Genomic DNA, 14,438 nt, shown 5'->3' with positions numbered 1-14,438 from the left:
CAACAAAACACATAAAAATGAATGCCAAGAAATTTCTGTACTCAAACTATCATCCATTCTCCCTAGCTATTACTCAAATATAGTATAACTCCTTTCTCCAAATAAATATCCTGTCCTCAGAACTTGCTTTCTCTGCCCAAATGCCTGTGATAAACTAAAAAACAAAAAATTATGTTAATAAATTAAAATTGTTAGTCACCAAAAGAATATTGACAATAGTAATAAGGTAAACACCATTTCCAAATTCTAAATAAGAACTTAACAATACAACAAAATATTAAAAACAACCAACATCAACATGTTACAAATAGCCCTATGAAGCTGTTATTATTACTATTCCTCTTTCAGATATGAAGAAAGTGAAGCACCCAAAGGGTAACTTCTAATCAATAAGAAACCATGTCTCTCTCTCTTCACACACCCATTTTTTCACCTTAAAAAGTCAACTCATCAAGTTTTCAAAATACAGGATGAAATGTATTTCTAAGTGTAAGTTTCAAAGCGAAGTACACAAATCAAATGTATGGTTGATTAATAAACTTGCTAATCTGATGCCTTTGAGAAAGTATTCCACCATAGCAACTCAAGCAAAGTTCTATCAAGCGGTTTCATATAGCCTGATTACAAAACTGTCTTGCAGAATATTAAATACAGAGAAAAACTGACAAGCCACAACCATTTCAATTTCTGTAAACTACCCCAACAGTAAATTAGAAGGAGCCAGGTAGGTGGGAAAGTATGCAAATTGCACACTGCACATACTGACCTCCACAGAAATGAACATCACTCTTCCCCACTGTGGTCTTTGCAAACTACAACTCAGAACCTATTTCAAAAGCATTTTATATACTTAACACAAAAAAAGAGACCAGATAGGTATCACAAGAAAAACTTTAAAAAGGAGAAATAAACTTCAGTGTTTACAACATTCGTCTTCACGTTGGTATTATCTTTTTTAAAAACCCTGACAGAAACTCATTTCCCTGCACAATTCAGGGAAATCTTCGACTTCCTTCAGTTCTCCAAAACTTTAAGCTTCCACTTAACATTTAGGGCAAGTTACAGCGCAGCCAGGCAGAGGGTCTCGAACGCACAGGATAGCTACCCTACAGAAAATCTTCTCAAGTTTCAACTCAGCCTAAATTAAAGACCATTTTACGTAGAAATGAGGGGGAAAGCAAGATGACCTGCACGGAAAGTTGCAATACAAAATTACAGTGAAGTCTGAACAAGTCTTAAGTTTGACGTTCTGATTGGACACGACTGAGAAGCAGGTGGTGAGAGACTCCTGATCTGCCCCTTCCTCGAGCACAGGGCATCTTTAGAATTTTTTCCCATTTCTTCCAGACTGTGCGTGTGCTCAAGCCTCTCAGAGGAGAGTGGGCGCGTCCCAAGCACACCGAGAGCAACAGGATTCCACTTCCTGGTCCGAGGGACCCGGGCCCTCCCCGCCCGGCCGGCCGCGATCCCGGGCCCGGGCGGAGAGCAGGGCGAGGCCGCCGCAGTGCGGGCTGGACGGCTACGCTGCCCGGACCCTGCCCCGGCTCCCAGGACCGCGGCACGGCCCTGCCTGGACCCAGCCCTAACCGCCGCCCCGACCCGGCCCCGGCGCGCACTCAGGCCCCTCGGCCCGCGCCCCGGCCCGGCTGCGCCAGCCCGGCCCTGCCCGGCCGCGTCCTCCGGGAAGATGGCGGCCCGTGACAGGCGGGCGCGGCGCGGGTCCGAGGCGGCGGCCGGGCGCGGCGCGGCGGGAGCGTAAGCGAGGAAGAGCAGCCCGCCCGCCGCCGCGCTCACCTGTCAGCGCCGCCGCCGCCGCCGCCGCCCGGCCGCCGACCGCCGCAGCCCCGGTGCCCGGCGACCGCGCCACACGCGGACGGGCTGTGAGGGAGGGGCGGGAGCAGGGGCGCGGCCGGCCCGGACGAGCGGCGGGGGTCGGAGCGGCGCGGGCTGGCGGCGGGACAGCAGCGGCTCCTTCCCGTTTCAGGCCGAAAAGGTCTCAACCTCGCGACTCCAGCGCCCCAACGCTCCTTCCCGTTCGCATGAGAACACACAGCTCCCGCTTCCGGGACCTGCCGGAAGTCCCTCCCCTCGCGCTCGCGCGCCCGCTACTCCCCACTGGGTCCGCCGACTGGCGCTCAGCGCCCTTACGTCATGTCGACACGACGTCTCGATTGGCCTCGCGCGGCGCCGGGTCCGCCCCCTCCTCAAGGCCTCCCGGCGCGCGTGCCCCTGCCGGTGGCGCCTGTGATTGGTGGGGGCGCGCACGCAGGCCCGCCCCGCGCACGTAGCCCCCGCCCCAGCCCGCGCACGCCGTCAGCTCGGCCCCTCGCCTCAAGCTGAAGGAGGCGCGTCAGCTGGAGTCCCTGACTCCGCCTCTTTCACTCAGGAACCCTAACTGCCGAAGCCAGTCACCGTAGGGCCCTGAGCCCGCCCCCGCTCCAGTCAGCAGAGGGCCGCGACCCAAGTTCCCCTAGGCCCCGGACCCCGGTTCTTGACCCTCTCACCGAGATCAGACTCCGCCCCGAGACTGTATGGCTGTGCGGTGATTGGGTCAGGAAAGACCCCAAAGCGCGCTCTGGAGAAGGAGAAGGCGGCGCCCGCCCACTGCCCGTCAGCCGGCTACGTTCCCCGCGCTTTCAGAGAAAATGCCGAAGACTGGAGACGTCTTCCCAAACCCGAGCTGGTGCCACCTACCCGACCCGTTCTGAGGGGAGGGGAAACAAAGTGTGTTCATGGGTTTTAAGCCTGATTGCCGGCGTGCCTGCAGCGCCTGGCCATGCTTTGTGCAGACATGCATGCGGCCTGAAGCCTGCTCAGGGTCCCCGGTCCAGCCTCACTCGTGCACCGGCGCCTCTTAGCTCTGCTAGACACCCCCAAGGCGCGCCTCGGACTTCGACGTCAGGACTGGGAAGATCACCTATCGACACCGGTGCTGGGCGCTGACTTTCTGCTTTGGGATACGTTGTCACACCCCCTCTTTGAGAAACTTGCCGTTTCACTAGTGCTACTTGTGGCAATGTCCCTAAGATAATCACGTAAGACAAAGTTCCTCTAAGATTCAAAGCCTGTGTCAATACATATTTCAGGGAGAGAAAGTCACCTTTGGCTTTCACTTTCCAAGAGAACCTGTTGCCTACGTTGTAGAGCCCTTCTGAGGGACCTCTATATGGGACCTCGCAGACTGGGGCCCAGGAAGTCATCCCTAGGCGCGGTGATGTGGTCCTCCTTTGAAAGCCTGGGAATCCTCCGGAGTTGGCAAGTTACACCTCCATTTTGTCTGCCTGTGTCTGCGTCTGGCAGAAATTTTGATGCACAGATAAATTCCCGTACAAAAGAGACTAAAGGATAGGAGAATGCTTTATATTAAAATGACGTCTCTTACTTTCCATTAATGTTGTGTGATCCTTCCCAAACAATCAAAACTGGCTTTTTTTTTTTTTTTCATGTGTGATTATCTTAACCTGTACTTCAAAAGAAGCACCCATTTTCACCTTAGGGTGTGAGGTTATATATACCACAGTGAATTTTTATGGCATTTCTACTTAGAAAGATAAGATCAATTTTTAAAAACCTACTTCTCATCTAAAACTTTAGTTACAAGTTCTACGTATTCTATCCAAAAGCTGTTTCCTTTCCCCGCTTTTGGTGGTTTTGCCTGCTGTTACTTCTCTCCCAACTAGTTTTGGTAGCCTCACTGCTGGTCTCTGCTTACCCACCATTCACCATGCCGGCTTACATTTCCTTTAAAACCATCCCCCTCTGAGTCCAGACTTCTTGGTTGCCCCAGAGGGTGAAGTCCAAATTATCTTTCATGGGCTAGCAGACCCTTCACAAGCTAGCTCGCAGTCCCCTCGTGTATTGTTTTCTTGCCCTAGGGTTAGATACCGTAACCTTCAAATCACATTCTTTAACAGGCTTTTTTGAAGGCCTTGGGGGTAATCTCTGGGTCTGAATGTGAATGACACACAGGCTTTATACTCTATGACCCTACCATTTACTGAAAGACCAGTGTGCAATCACCCAAGTGTGCTAAGTCCTGTTAGGGAACAGAACAAAGCGAAGAGCACTAGTTCCAGAGTGTTTGCTGTTCACGAAGTTTTGAGTGGAGTGTCTTCATTCCTGAGCACTTTGGTCTTTTGGTGTCCTTCTTCTTCCACTTCTGCTAAAGTCTGGCTTATTTTTCAAGTTACACAAGTGTCAACCATTTGTATCTTTTCCTTCCAGAAAATTGATTTCCCTCCTGGGCCCTGGTAGCCCACACCACATTGCTGCTCTACCTCAAGGTCTGTGCCAAGTGCTGGGGAGATGGCCCAGGGCAGCACCAACCAGAAGACAGATGAACAGATAGGAAGGGATAAAGAGGAGTAAGGATTACCATGGTATGTGCACAGATTGCCCAGGTAGCAAGCACACAGGAGGGTCTGAAGCCAGCTTGGGAAGGAATCACATAAAGAGATAAGTAGAACAAGGCCAAAGAGACCACAGTGGAGGGGCTGTCAACACACCTTCCAGCAGGGAGGGAGAACATATTTGAACATGACAGAGCATGAAACCACTCTGGTAAGGTGGGTGGAAGGCATGGGAGGCTGGAGGGGTAAGCATGGTAAGAACCCCAAGGGTCTTCTAAATGCTTAGGATGTTTGAATTTGGTAGTGAGTCAAGATTTTTATTAGGAGGCAAGAGGGGGCTTGTAAAAGGTTTTAAGTTCACAGAGAATCTCTGGCGCCAAAAAGTCATCCAAGTAGAAATGCAATAAGGAACTAACTTAGTCAAATTAGATGGAAGTATCAATCTGAATATGACAGTAACACATTAGAATGCATTGGGAAATAAAAGATTGCATGAGTTCTTACTAAATAGAAATAAATATGTAAGTAAAAAAAGTAATAGAGATGAGGAAGAAAAAGGGAAAGCTGTTCCTTACAGTAAAAGGCTGACTAATGAATGGAGAAGGAATTATTTTTTAAATTACCATGTTGCAACTATGATAGCATTTATTCTGGCAAGAATCATCAGTGAATGATAAAAGTCAGTGAGTAAAAATTGTTGAGTGAAAAGCTGTGTATGCCATTTCACAGCTTTTTAGTTGCTTATTGGTTATTGATTTCAAAGGGGGAAAAGGCATTTTTCCAGTTAATCACGATGGTGTGATCACTCACCTAGAGCCAGACATCCTGGAATGTGAAGTCAAGTGGGCCTTAGGAAGCATCACTACGAACAAAGCTAGTGGAGGTGATGGAATCCCAGTTGAGCTATTTCAAATCCTAAAAGATGATGCTGTGAAAGTGCTGCACTCAGTATGTCAGCAAATTTGGAAAACTCAGCAGAGGCCACAGGACTGGAGAAGGTCAATTTTTGTTCCAATTCCAAAGAAAGGCAATGCCAAAGAATGCTCAAACTACCACACAATTGCACTCATCTCACATGCTAGTAAAGTAATGCTCAAAATTCTCCAAGCTGGGCTTCAGCAATACATGAATTGTGAATTTCCAGATGTTCAAGCTGGTTTTAGAAAAAGCAGAGGAACCAGAGATCAAATTGCCAACATCTGTTGGATCATGGAAAAAGCAAGAGAGTTCCAGAAAAACATCTATTTCTGCTTTATTGACTATGCCAAAGCCTTTGACTGTGTGGATCACAGTAAACTGTGGAAAATTCCGAAAGAAATGGGAATACCAGACCACCTGACCTGCCTCTTGAGAAACCTGTCTGCAGGTCAGGAAGCAACAGTTAGAACTGGACATGGAACAACAGACTGGTTCCAAATAGGTAAAGGAGTACATCAAGGCTGTATATTGTCACCTTGCTTATTTAACTTATATGCAGAGTACATCATGAGAAATGCTGGGCTGGAAGAAGCACAAGCTGGAATCAAGATTGCTGGGAGAAATATCAATAACCTCAGATATGCAGATGACACCACACCTATGGCAGAAAGTGAAGAACTATAGAGCCTCTTGATGAAAGTGAAGGAGGAGAGTGAAAAAGTTGGCTTAAAGCTCAACATTCAGAAAACTAAGATCATGGCATCCGGTCCCATCACTTCATGGCAAATAGATGGGGAAACAGTGGAAACAGTGGCTGACTATTTTGGGGGGCTCCAAAATCACTGCAGACAGTGATTGCAGCCATGAAATTAAAAGACGCTTACTCCTTGGAAGGAAAGTTATGACCAGCCTAGACAGCATATTAAAAAGCAGAGACATTACTTTGCCAACAAAGGTCCGTCTAGTCAAGGCTATGGTTTTTCCATCAGTCATGTATGGATGTGAGAGTTGGACTATAAAGAAAGCTGAGCACCAAAGCATTGGTGCTTTTGAACTGTGGTGTTGGAGAAGACTCTTTTTTTTTTTTTACATGATTAAGAAATTGAATATTTTATTATTAAATTGTTTATTCTCCTGCAAGGCTGTTGCTTCACTGTATAAAAATAGCACCAGCAAACACAGTATATTGCAAAATTAAGACAGTAATGTTCTTCACTGGACAGTATACAACTAACAAACTTTTCTCCACTGGCAGTTATTTCTAGTGGGAAGATCATTTTGACACAAATCCAAGGATAGCTGTAAGCAAGTTACAATGTCATATAAGGTATAAGATAACCATGTTATCCTTGAATTACATAATTTTTGTAATTAGTTTTACCAGAGATAGTTTCAGGAATTCTGAATATTATAACTGGAGCCTAGCCTAAAAATCACAGGATGCTGTGGAAAAGATGCACAGTGTTTATCTGAAGACATTAGAAAGTTAAGGGGTATTTTCTTCAGGAAACACTGTTACAAGTAGTTTCTTTTGCTAAAAGTTGCTTTTAAATATCCATCTACCACTAATTTAAGACAACTATGCTAGATTAAGTTGTTTCAAAGTAGTTTATTTAGGGGTTCCATTTTCATTCCTCAATAGATTTTATGTATTTCTCATTTGCTTCTTCACTCATTAGTTCATCTAGTTCTGAAGGGTTACTGAATGTCATCTTGATCAGCCAACCATCTTCATAGCAAGACTTGTTGACAAGTCCTGGATTTTCTGCTAGAGCTTTATTAATTTCAGTTACTTCTCCTGATAGAGGAGAATAGAGTTCACTAGCAGCTTTCACACTTTCCAAAGCTCCAAACTCCTTTTGTTTGTTCAACTTTGTCCCAACTTCAGGCAGATTACAGTAAACAACATCTCCCAAAGCTTCCTGTGCAAAATTGCTGATTCCCACTGTTCCAACACCGTTTTCTGTTGTTACCCAGTCGTGTTTTTCTGTGAATTTCCGCACCGACAGCAGAGCAGGGCCGGTGCGCAGCGTCCACACAGCACCCGCTCGCAGTCCCCAGGCCCGCTGCGAGCTGGGCGCGCTGGGTGCGGAGATGGCGCAAAGGCTGCCGACCTCGGCCCGCAGGCTCCGCACCTCTTGCAGCGCCATGTTCGCACGGGTGCAGAGGGTTTCCGCGCTGCCCCTAGAGCACCCTGGCCGGCGGGGGCGGGAGGAGAAGACTCTTGAGAGTCCCTTGGACTACAAGGAGATCCAACCAGTCCATCCTAAAGGATATCAGCCCTGGGTGTTCATTGGTAGGACTAATGTTGAAGCTGAAACTCCAATACTTTGGTCACCTGATGCGAAGGGCTGATTCATCTGAAAAGACCCTGATGCTGGGAAAGATTGAGGGCAGGAGGAGAAGGGGACGACAGAGGATGAGATGGTTGAATGGCATCACCAACTCAATGGACATGAGTTTGATTAAACTCTGGGAGTTGGTGATGGACAGGGAGGCCTGGCATGCTGTGGTTCATGGGGTCGCAAAGAGTCCGACATGACTGAGCGACTGAACTGAACTGAACAGTGGATAAAAATGATGGACCCCATCTTAACTGAGGGGTGAAAGTTGGCATCTCCCATAATGGTGCCCTGCTGACATCACGTGATTTTGGTTATGTCATGTTCCAGTCAAGCCACAAACTAACCATGATGGATAATCACAAACTCAAACTGAGGACATTCTACAAAACTGTCACTCTTCAAAAATATGAAGGCCGAGGACTTCCCTGGCAGTCCCTGGTTAGGACTTGGCACTTTTGTGGCGGAAAGCTAGGGTTCAACCCCTGATCCAGAAACTAAGATCCCACAAGCCTCACGGTGTGGCCATAAAAGGCAGTGGATGGTTGAGGAACTTTTCAAAATTTAAGGAGACTAAGGAGACATGGCAACTAAATGTAATGTATGATCCAAGACTAGATCCTTAATCAGAATAAAATTTACTATAGAGATCATAATTAGAATCTCAATATGAAGTCTTCCAATCTTACAATCAAGGTTCAATTTTCCAAATTGGATTTATTTGTAAATTGTTCTATGGCTCAGTAAGAAGACGTCTTTGATCTTAGAAGATAAGATAATACGATAAGATAAGATAATAAGATAAGATAAACTGACGTATTTAGAGGTAAGGGATCAAGACATCTGCAAGTCTGTCAAATAGTTCAGTGGAATACACACTTACACAGAAAGAGAATACAACAGAACCTTAATTGGTGAACTAGATGTGGGATATGTAAGTGTTTGCAACTTGCCTGTAGAAATGAGGCTCATCAAGCAGAGAGTTTTGCTTTAGAGATATATTTGTTGTTGTTTAGTGCTCAGTTGTGTCTGACTCTTTGCAATCCCATGGACTGTAGCCCACCAGGCTCTGTCCAGGGAATTCTCCAGGCAAGTATACTGGAGTGGGTAACCATTCCCTTCTCCAGGGGATCTTCCCCACCCAAATCTGGGTCTCCTACATTGCAGGCAGATTCTTTACCATCTGAGCCACCAGGGAAGCCCTTAGAGATATACACTGACGTATTTATGAATGACACTGTATTATGTATATCTAGCATTTGATTCCAAACCATCTAAAGGAAGGTGGTCAGCAGGAATACATAAGAAATAATGGGACAGGCTAGTGTGTTGAAAATTGTTGAAAGCTGGTGATGGATACATGGGGGCTCATGAAACTCTTCTCCCTACTTTTGAATATGTTTTTAAATTCCTCATGATAATAAAAATATGGTGATAAAATGGAGGGTTTCAATTCATTACAAATATTCCATGAGCACATGTGGCCAAAAAGCAGTCAGAGAGGAGGACTGCATTTCCCAGGATGTTCCACAGCCCTCCCTCAGGAGGAACAATAGGGCCAAAGCTCTGGCTCTGGAAAAAGAGTCCAGGAGGATGGGGCAGAGTTGTGTCCACAGGTGCCAGCCCTCAGGGGGAGAAGGCCTGAGGGCCTCCAGGGGAGATGAATTTTGGCAACAGGAGCCATATCTAGAGCGAGTTTCTGAGGAATGTTTCTGTGTAGCATACTTTGTAACACCCCGGAGCCAATTCCTAGTAGAGACCTAGTAGATACTTCTGTAGTTGGATTGTGTTTTCCTTTGAAAGTAGCTCTGTTCTCAGCCAAGGGTGCTTCCTGTGATGGCGGCTTAAATTCCTACTATTTTTGGGAATATCTTCTGGGATAGTTGACCTACATAGTCCCATGTGCATTGAGGTGAATGTGTCACTCCAGGCCTCAGAAAAGATGGTGTTTTCACTATGATTGCTGCCTGCCTGTCACTCTCATTGAAAGCAAGATGAATAGATGAATCATGAGAGATGTCCCTGTTTGGATGTTTCAGGCAGAGAACTAGACTTAAGAAGCATGTTGTTTTTATTAGATTGAGAAAGTTCTGACTTCCTGGAGATCTGGCAAAATGCACATTCTCATCAGCCCCACATCCATGTCCCTCAGCGGCATTCCTCTAAGGAGAGGGAAGGTTGCTGTCTAGACACCCTTGTCTCCAGAGTTCTAGACTGTGTGTGGCTACCACCAGACGCTGCCCTGTGCTCTTCCCTGTGGCACTCCTGGCTTCCTTGGCCCATCTCCCCCAGGCTGGAGTTGGCCCCACACACTCTAGGATGGAGCGTGCATGCCAGGGGTGCTGTGGTGGGTTCTCAGGAGTCTCCTGAGAAGCGTGCCTCTCACTCCCACCCCTGCCCCAGGCTCCTCTGAGGAGGACCCCTCAGTACTTTAAGAGCTGGGCAGCTCCTGTTGCTGCCTGGTGGTGATGAGCTGTCAGGGTCAAGGGAGGGAGCCTCTAAACACCACCTGGAGGGGCCTGAGGTTTCCCTCCTGGATCCTGAACTGGCTGGAGTTTCCTGAGCACGCCAAGCCACTCCACCTCTGTGTGTTTCCCTTCTGAGACTCCCCTCTTCCTTTCGGCTGGTTGTCTTCCACAGTTTCCACGACTCAGTTCAGACCCTTTGACCCCTCCAGGAAGCCTTCTCTGAATACCTGCCCCAGCTCCTCCCCAGGGTGTCAGGGCCATCCACAGCCCTGCATCACAGTTCCTGCTGCATTGAGTAGGAGCACCAGTGTATGTGGTCGTTTATCTCCTCCTTAGGAATTTCGCAAACGCAGGAACTTCATTCATCCTCGTTGTTCATCATTTGTAGATGTCTGTTGAACTGAACTCATTCCAGCTCTGCGAGCTCACCCACCAGCCTCTGGCAGGTTTTTGTCCTTTCTCAGTGAGCTGCTCTGATACCATTCACCACAATGAGTCCAGCGGGCTTGGAATCCTTATCATTTGCACTCCCCCCCCCACCAGATTCCATGGTAATAGCAATTTTTGTTTCCTTGTTTATTTGTTTTGATATCATAACCTGTGGAGAAGGAAATGGCAACCCATTCCAGTATTCTTGCCTGGAGAATTCCATGGACAGAGGAGCCTGGCAGTTTGCATTTCATGGGGTTGCAAATAGTCAGACACGACTGAGTGACTTAACACAACAACCATCGTAACCTTAAATACCATATACTACAGTTGTGTGACTGAGTATTTTCCACACATCAGCATTTTCCTCTGGATATACTTTAGTCACTTTGATCAGACTTGGGAGGCTGTTTCCTTGACTTGATTAGCGCAACACAAGTCTCATCAGAAACACAGCCATCACCTTCAGACACAGAACACCAGGCCTGCTGCTGTAGCTTGAGAGACGACTGAAGTTCCATTTGGAGGCATCTTTGAACTCACTGAATAGACATCGTGAGCAAAGCTCACCCTCCCAAGTTGAAGAAACTTATGGACAAGACTTTATCACCAAAATTAAATGGTGGCAGACATGTCCAAGGAATATTGCAGGGATTTGACCCTTTATGAAACTTGTGATAGATAACAGTGTGGAGGTTGCAACTGGTGGGCAACACAACAGTACTGGGATGGTGACAATACAAGGAAATAGCGTCACCATGTTAGAAGCCTGGGAAGAAGTACAAACAATGGCTATGTTACCAGAGAAATCAACAGCATGCATCCCCTCTCCATGCTTCACTATGAGAAAAATTGACTCGTGTACATTTTCTTACTGAACTTTTTTGTTAAATAAGCTTTCATAATAGTCATCAAAAAAAAAAAAAAAAAAAAACCACAGCAGGCACCACAGTTGGAGTTGCCACCAAGAAAGTAAGTCTAAACCAGTGTATGTCCATTCTTTTCACCTTCAGTTTCTAAGGGTAACATCTTCTGACCTTGTCCCCTGACTCTGGGTTTATTGCCAATCTCCACACATTTGTTAACGTGAACAAATATGCAACACCTACACACATAAAGACAAATATGCATCTCAAATTTTTCATTATGTCAGATGTTTCAATTTATCTTTTTCTTTGGAAGTATCTCCTCATATTTAGGATTAGAATACTTCTCTAACAACCAAGTTTCATCAAAGTCCTAGTGAAATAGCCATTGTCTTACATATGGGAAAAGTGAGCTAATATAGGGTTTTCACGCTTTTGAAGAAAAAACCAAGACCCATAATAAGAAATACATTTTATAGTACAGGCCATTATGCACATGTGCACGTGTGTGTGCACACACACACACACACTCACACACATACATACACATGAAGCCAAAGTTTTGAAATATTGTTAATGGTGGCACACCTTTGTGAATGTACTTAATGCCACAGATTGTACACTTAAAAATGATTAAAATGGTAAATTTTATGTTATATATATTTTACCACAGTTTTTTAAAAGTTTTATGAGATAATATTTACCCTTACTTTATGCCATTTTATTTGATCTCTTCTATTTTTGTTAATTCTAATTATCATCCTTTAAGTTGATTTAAGACTCACTGTGATCACAGCTGGCTGATGAAATGCTGACCTGAGGACCTGGAAGCTGAACTTGTTCACTCCATTTTCATACAGTTTACTGGACTCATGGCTTTTCCAAAGCATTTAAAATAGCTGCTGCTCCAGTGTTCCTTCCTGGAGAACCCCATGGATGGAGGAGCCTGGTGGGCTACAGTCCATGGGGTTGCAAAGAGTTGGACATAACTGAGAAACTTTAATTATTACTATTCAGTTCAGTCACTCAGTCGTGTCCAACTCTTTGCAACCCCATGAATCACAGCACACCAGGCCTCCCTGTCCATCACCAACTTCCGGAGCCTACCCAAACTCATGTCCAATGAATCGGTGATGCCATCCAACTGTCTTATCCTCTGTCGTCCCCTTCTCCTCCTGCCCTCAATCTTTCCCAGCATCAGGGTCTTTTCAGATGAGTCAGCCCTTCGCATCAGGTGACCAAAGTATTGGAGTTTCAGCTTCAACATCAGTCCTTCCAATGCAATATTTAGGACTGATATCCTTTAGGATGGACAGGTTGGATCTCTTTGCAGTCCAAGGGACTCTCAAGAGTCTTCTCCAACACCACAGTTCAAAAGCATCAATTCTTCGGTGCTCAGCTTTCTTCACAGTCCAACTCTCACATCCATACATGACTACTGGAAAAACCATAGCCTTGACTAGATGGACATTTGTAATTATTACTATTAATAAAAAGGAGCAAGTAAAATCAAGCTAGCAATTCCCTGTATATGTGTGTATGAAACTGAACTGAAAACGGAAACATTCACTCAGTGGTGTCCAACTCTCTGTGACCCTGTGAGCTATAGCCCATCAGGCTCCTCTGGGATTTTCCAGGCAAGAATATTAAGTGCATTGCCATTTCCTTTTCCAGAGGGTCTTCCCCACCCAGATCTCCTGCATTGCAGGCAGATTCTTCACAGTCTGAGCCACCAGGGAAGTCCATGTGTGTGTAAGTCACTATTTTTGAAGGCCAAGTTTGGGGCCATGTTTAGAAAATATGATGTAATTGTACAAATTATATCTTAACTTGCAAATCTTCCCTTCCTTAATTTGACGTCTGTAAGTATGTGATTCTGTTGATTACTATTTTTATCTTTAGCACTAGAGGTTATAAATGCTGAAGGCATCTTCAGGGATCAGAGAGTTAACAGAAACATGGGGACTGGCTGGGGTGACATAAGGGAGTTTGCCCAGCCTGGAGGCGCTCAGAGTCCATTAAAAACAAACATACAAACTGCTGTGTCCACGGGGTCTTTATGTAACCTGCAGCCTGTGTTTGAGATCTCACTTACACACGGTTGTTTCATGATTGTTTGACCATGAAAGCCAAGAAAGGGAAAGAAGTAGTAGGTTCAGGGAGTGACCGTGGAGAGACTTTTAAGAAGCAGAAGACTTCAGTACACAGAATGGGAGCGTAGCAAACATCACAGCAGTGTACTGAATTGTTGCAATCCTGCTTTTGGATCTGTAATATTAATACTGATGAGGGTGTTATTTGTAGTTCCTATCAGTAATGTAGAATTTTATTCCAGCACTCCATAGTGCTTTTATATAATACTAGTAATTATGACTGCCATGTCTTTACCATTTTGAATGTATGCCTTCCACTGCACAGTCTCATATCCCTAAAATGACAGTGGAATGTCAATTACCATCATTTCCGCTGTATAGATAAGGAAAGGGAACCCAGAGATGTAAACTAATCTACCAGCAAGTGGAAACCCAGACCTCCAGACTCTACATTTTCCACCACCCCATACTGTGTTCCACATCTCTGTCCACAGAATGGAGGTCCAATCATGCAAATCTCACATCTCACTAGGTGGAAATTTTTTCTGCTATACCTTACCTAATGTGGCAAAGTGGGAGACAAATAACTTTCTATATAAAGAAGCAATCCAACTTGCACTTGCTTCAGCAGCACATATACTAAAATTGGAATGATACAGAGAAGCTTTGCCCAAAGATGACATGCAAATTCATGAAGCATTCCATATATTTAGGACCTACTGTATACCACAGGGAACTCTGCCCAATAATCTGAAATGACCTATATGGGAAAGGAATCTAGAAGGGAGTCAGTATATGCATATGTACAACCAATTCACTTTGTTGTACACCTGAAACTAACATTACAGTGTAATCAACTATACTCCAATAAAAATTTTTTTAAAACCTACTGAAAATTGTTATAAAAAAAAAGAAAAATAATTAACCAGACTTATTATAATACTCTCTGATAAAATTTAGTCAGACTGCGACA

The 14,438-nt window shown here is 45.3% G+C and overlaps 2 protein-coding genes and 1 pseudogene across 2 annotated transcripts in view; 1 reads left to right on the top strand and 2 right to left on the bottom strand.

Annotated features, from left to right (window-relative positions):
• Positions 1-1,873, bottom strand: part of LARP4B (La ribonucleoprotein 4B) — a 76,392-nt gene extending 74,519 nt beyond the window's left edge. Inside the window, exon 1 of the mRNA XM_061126602.1 lies at positions 1,795-1,873. The gene's annotated coding sequence lies outside the window, so the exon portion shown is untranslated. The remainder of the gene's footprint in view (positions 1-1,794) is intronic.
• A 5,022-nt stretch (positions 1,874-6,895) lies between these two features.
• On the bottom strand, positions 6,896-7,417 carry LOC133044498 (glycine cleavage system H protein, mitochondrial-like). Its single transcript, XM_061125888.1, has one exon. It carries the CDS (start codon positions 7,415-7,417, stop codon positions 6,896-6,898), a length of 522 nt encoding a protein of 173 aa, XP_060981871.1.
• A 6,667-nt stretch (positions 7,418-14,084) lies between these two features.
• Positions 14,085-14,176, top strand: LOC133045318 (U6 spliceosomal RNA; annotated as a pseudogene).
• Positions 14,177-14,438: the final 262 nt, after the last annotated feature.

Source organism: Dama dama, chromosome 23, assembly GCF_033118175.1.
Source record: "Dama dama isolate Ldn47 chromosome 23, ASM3311817v1, whole genome shotgun sequence".
Classification (NCBI taxonomy): domain Eukaryota; kingdom Metazoa; phylum Chordata; class Mammalia; order Artiodactyla; family Cervidae; genus Dama; species Dama dama.
Note: the sequence above shows the minus strand (reverse complement) of the source record. Positions and strands in the feature narration are given on the sequence as shown.

Bases quoted from the DNA above. Each gene is read 5' to 3' on its own strand.
- LOC133044498 (XM_061125888.1), bottom strand. From the start codon at position 7,417: ATGGCGCTGCAAGAGGTGCGGAGCCTGCGGGCCGAGGTCGGCAGCCTT.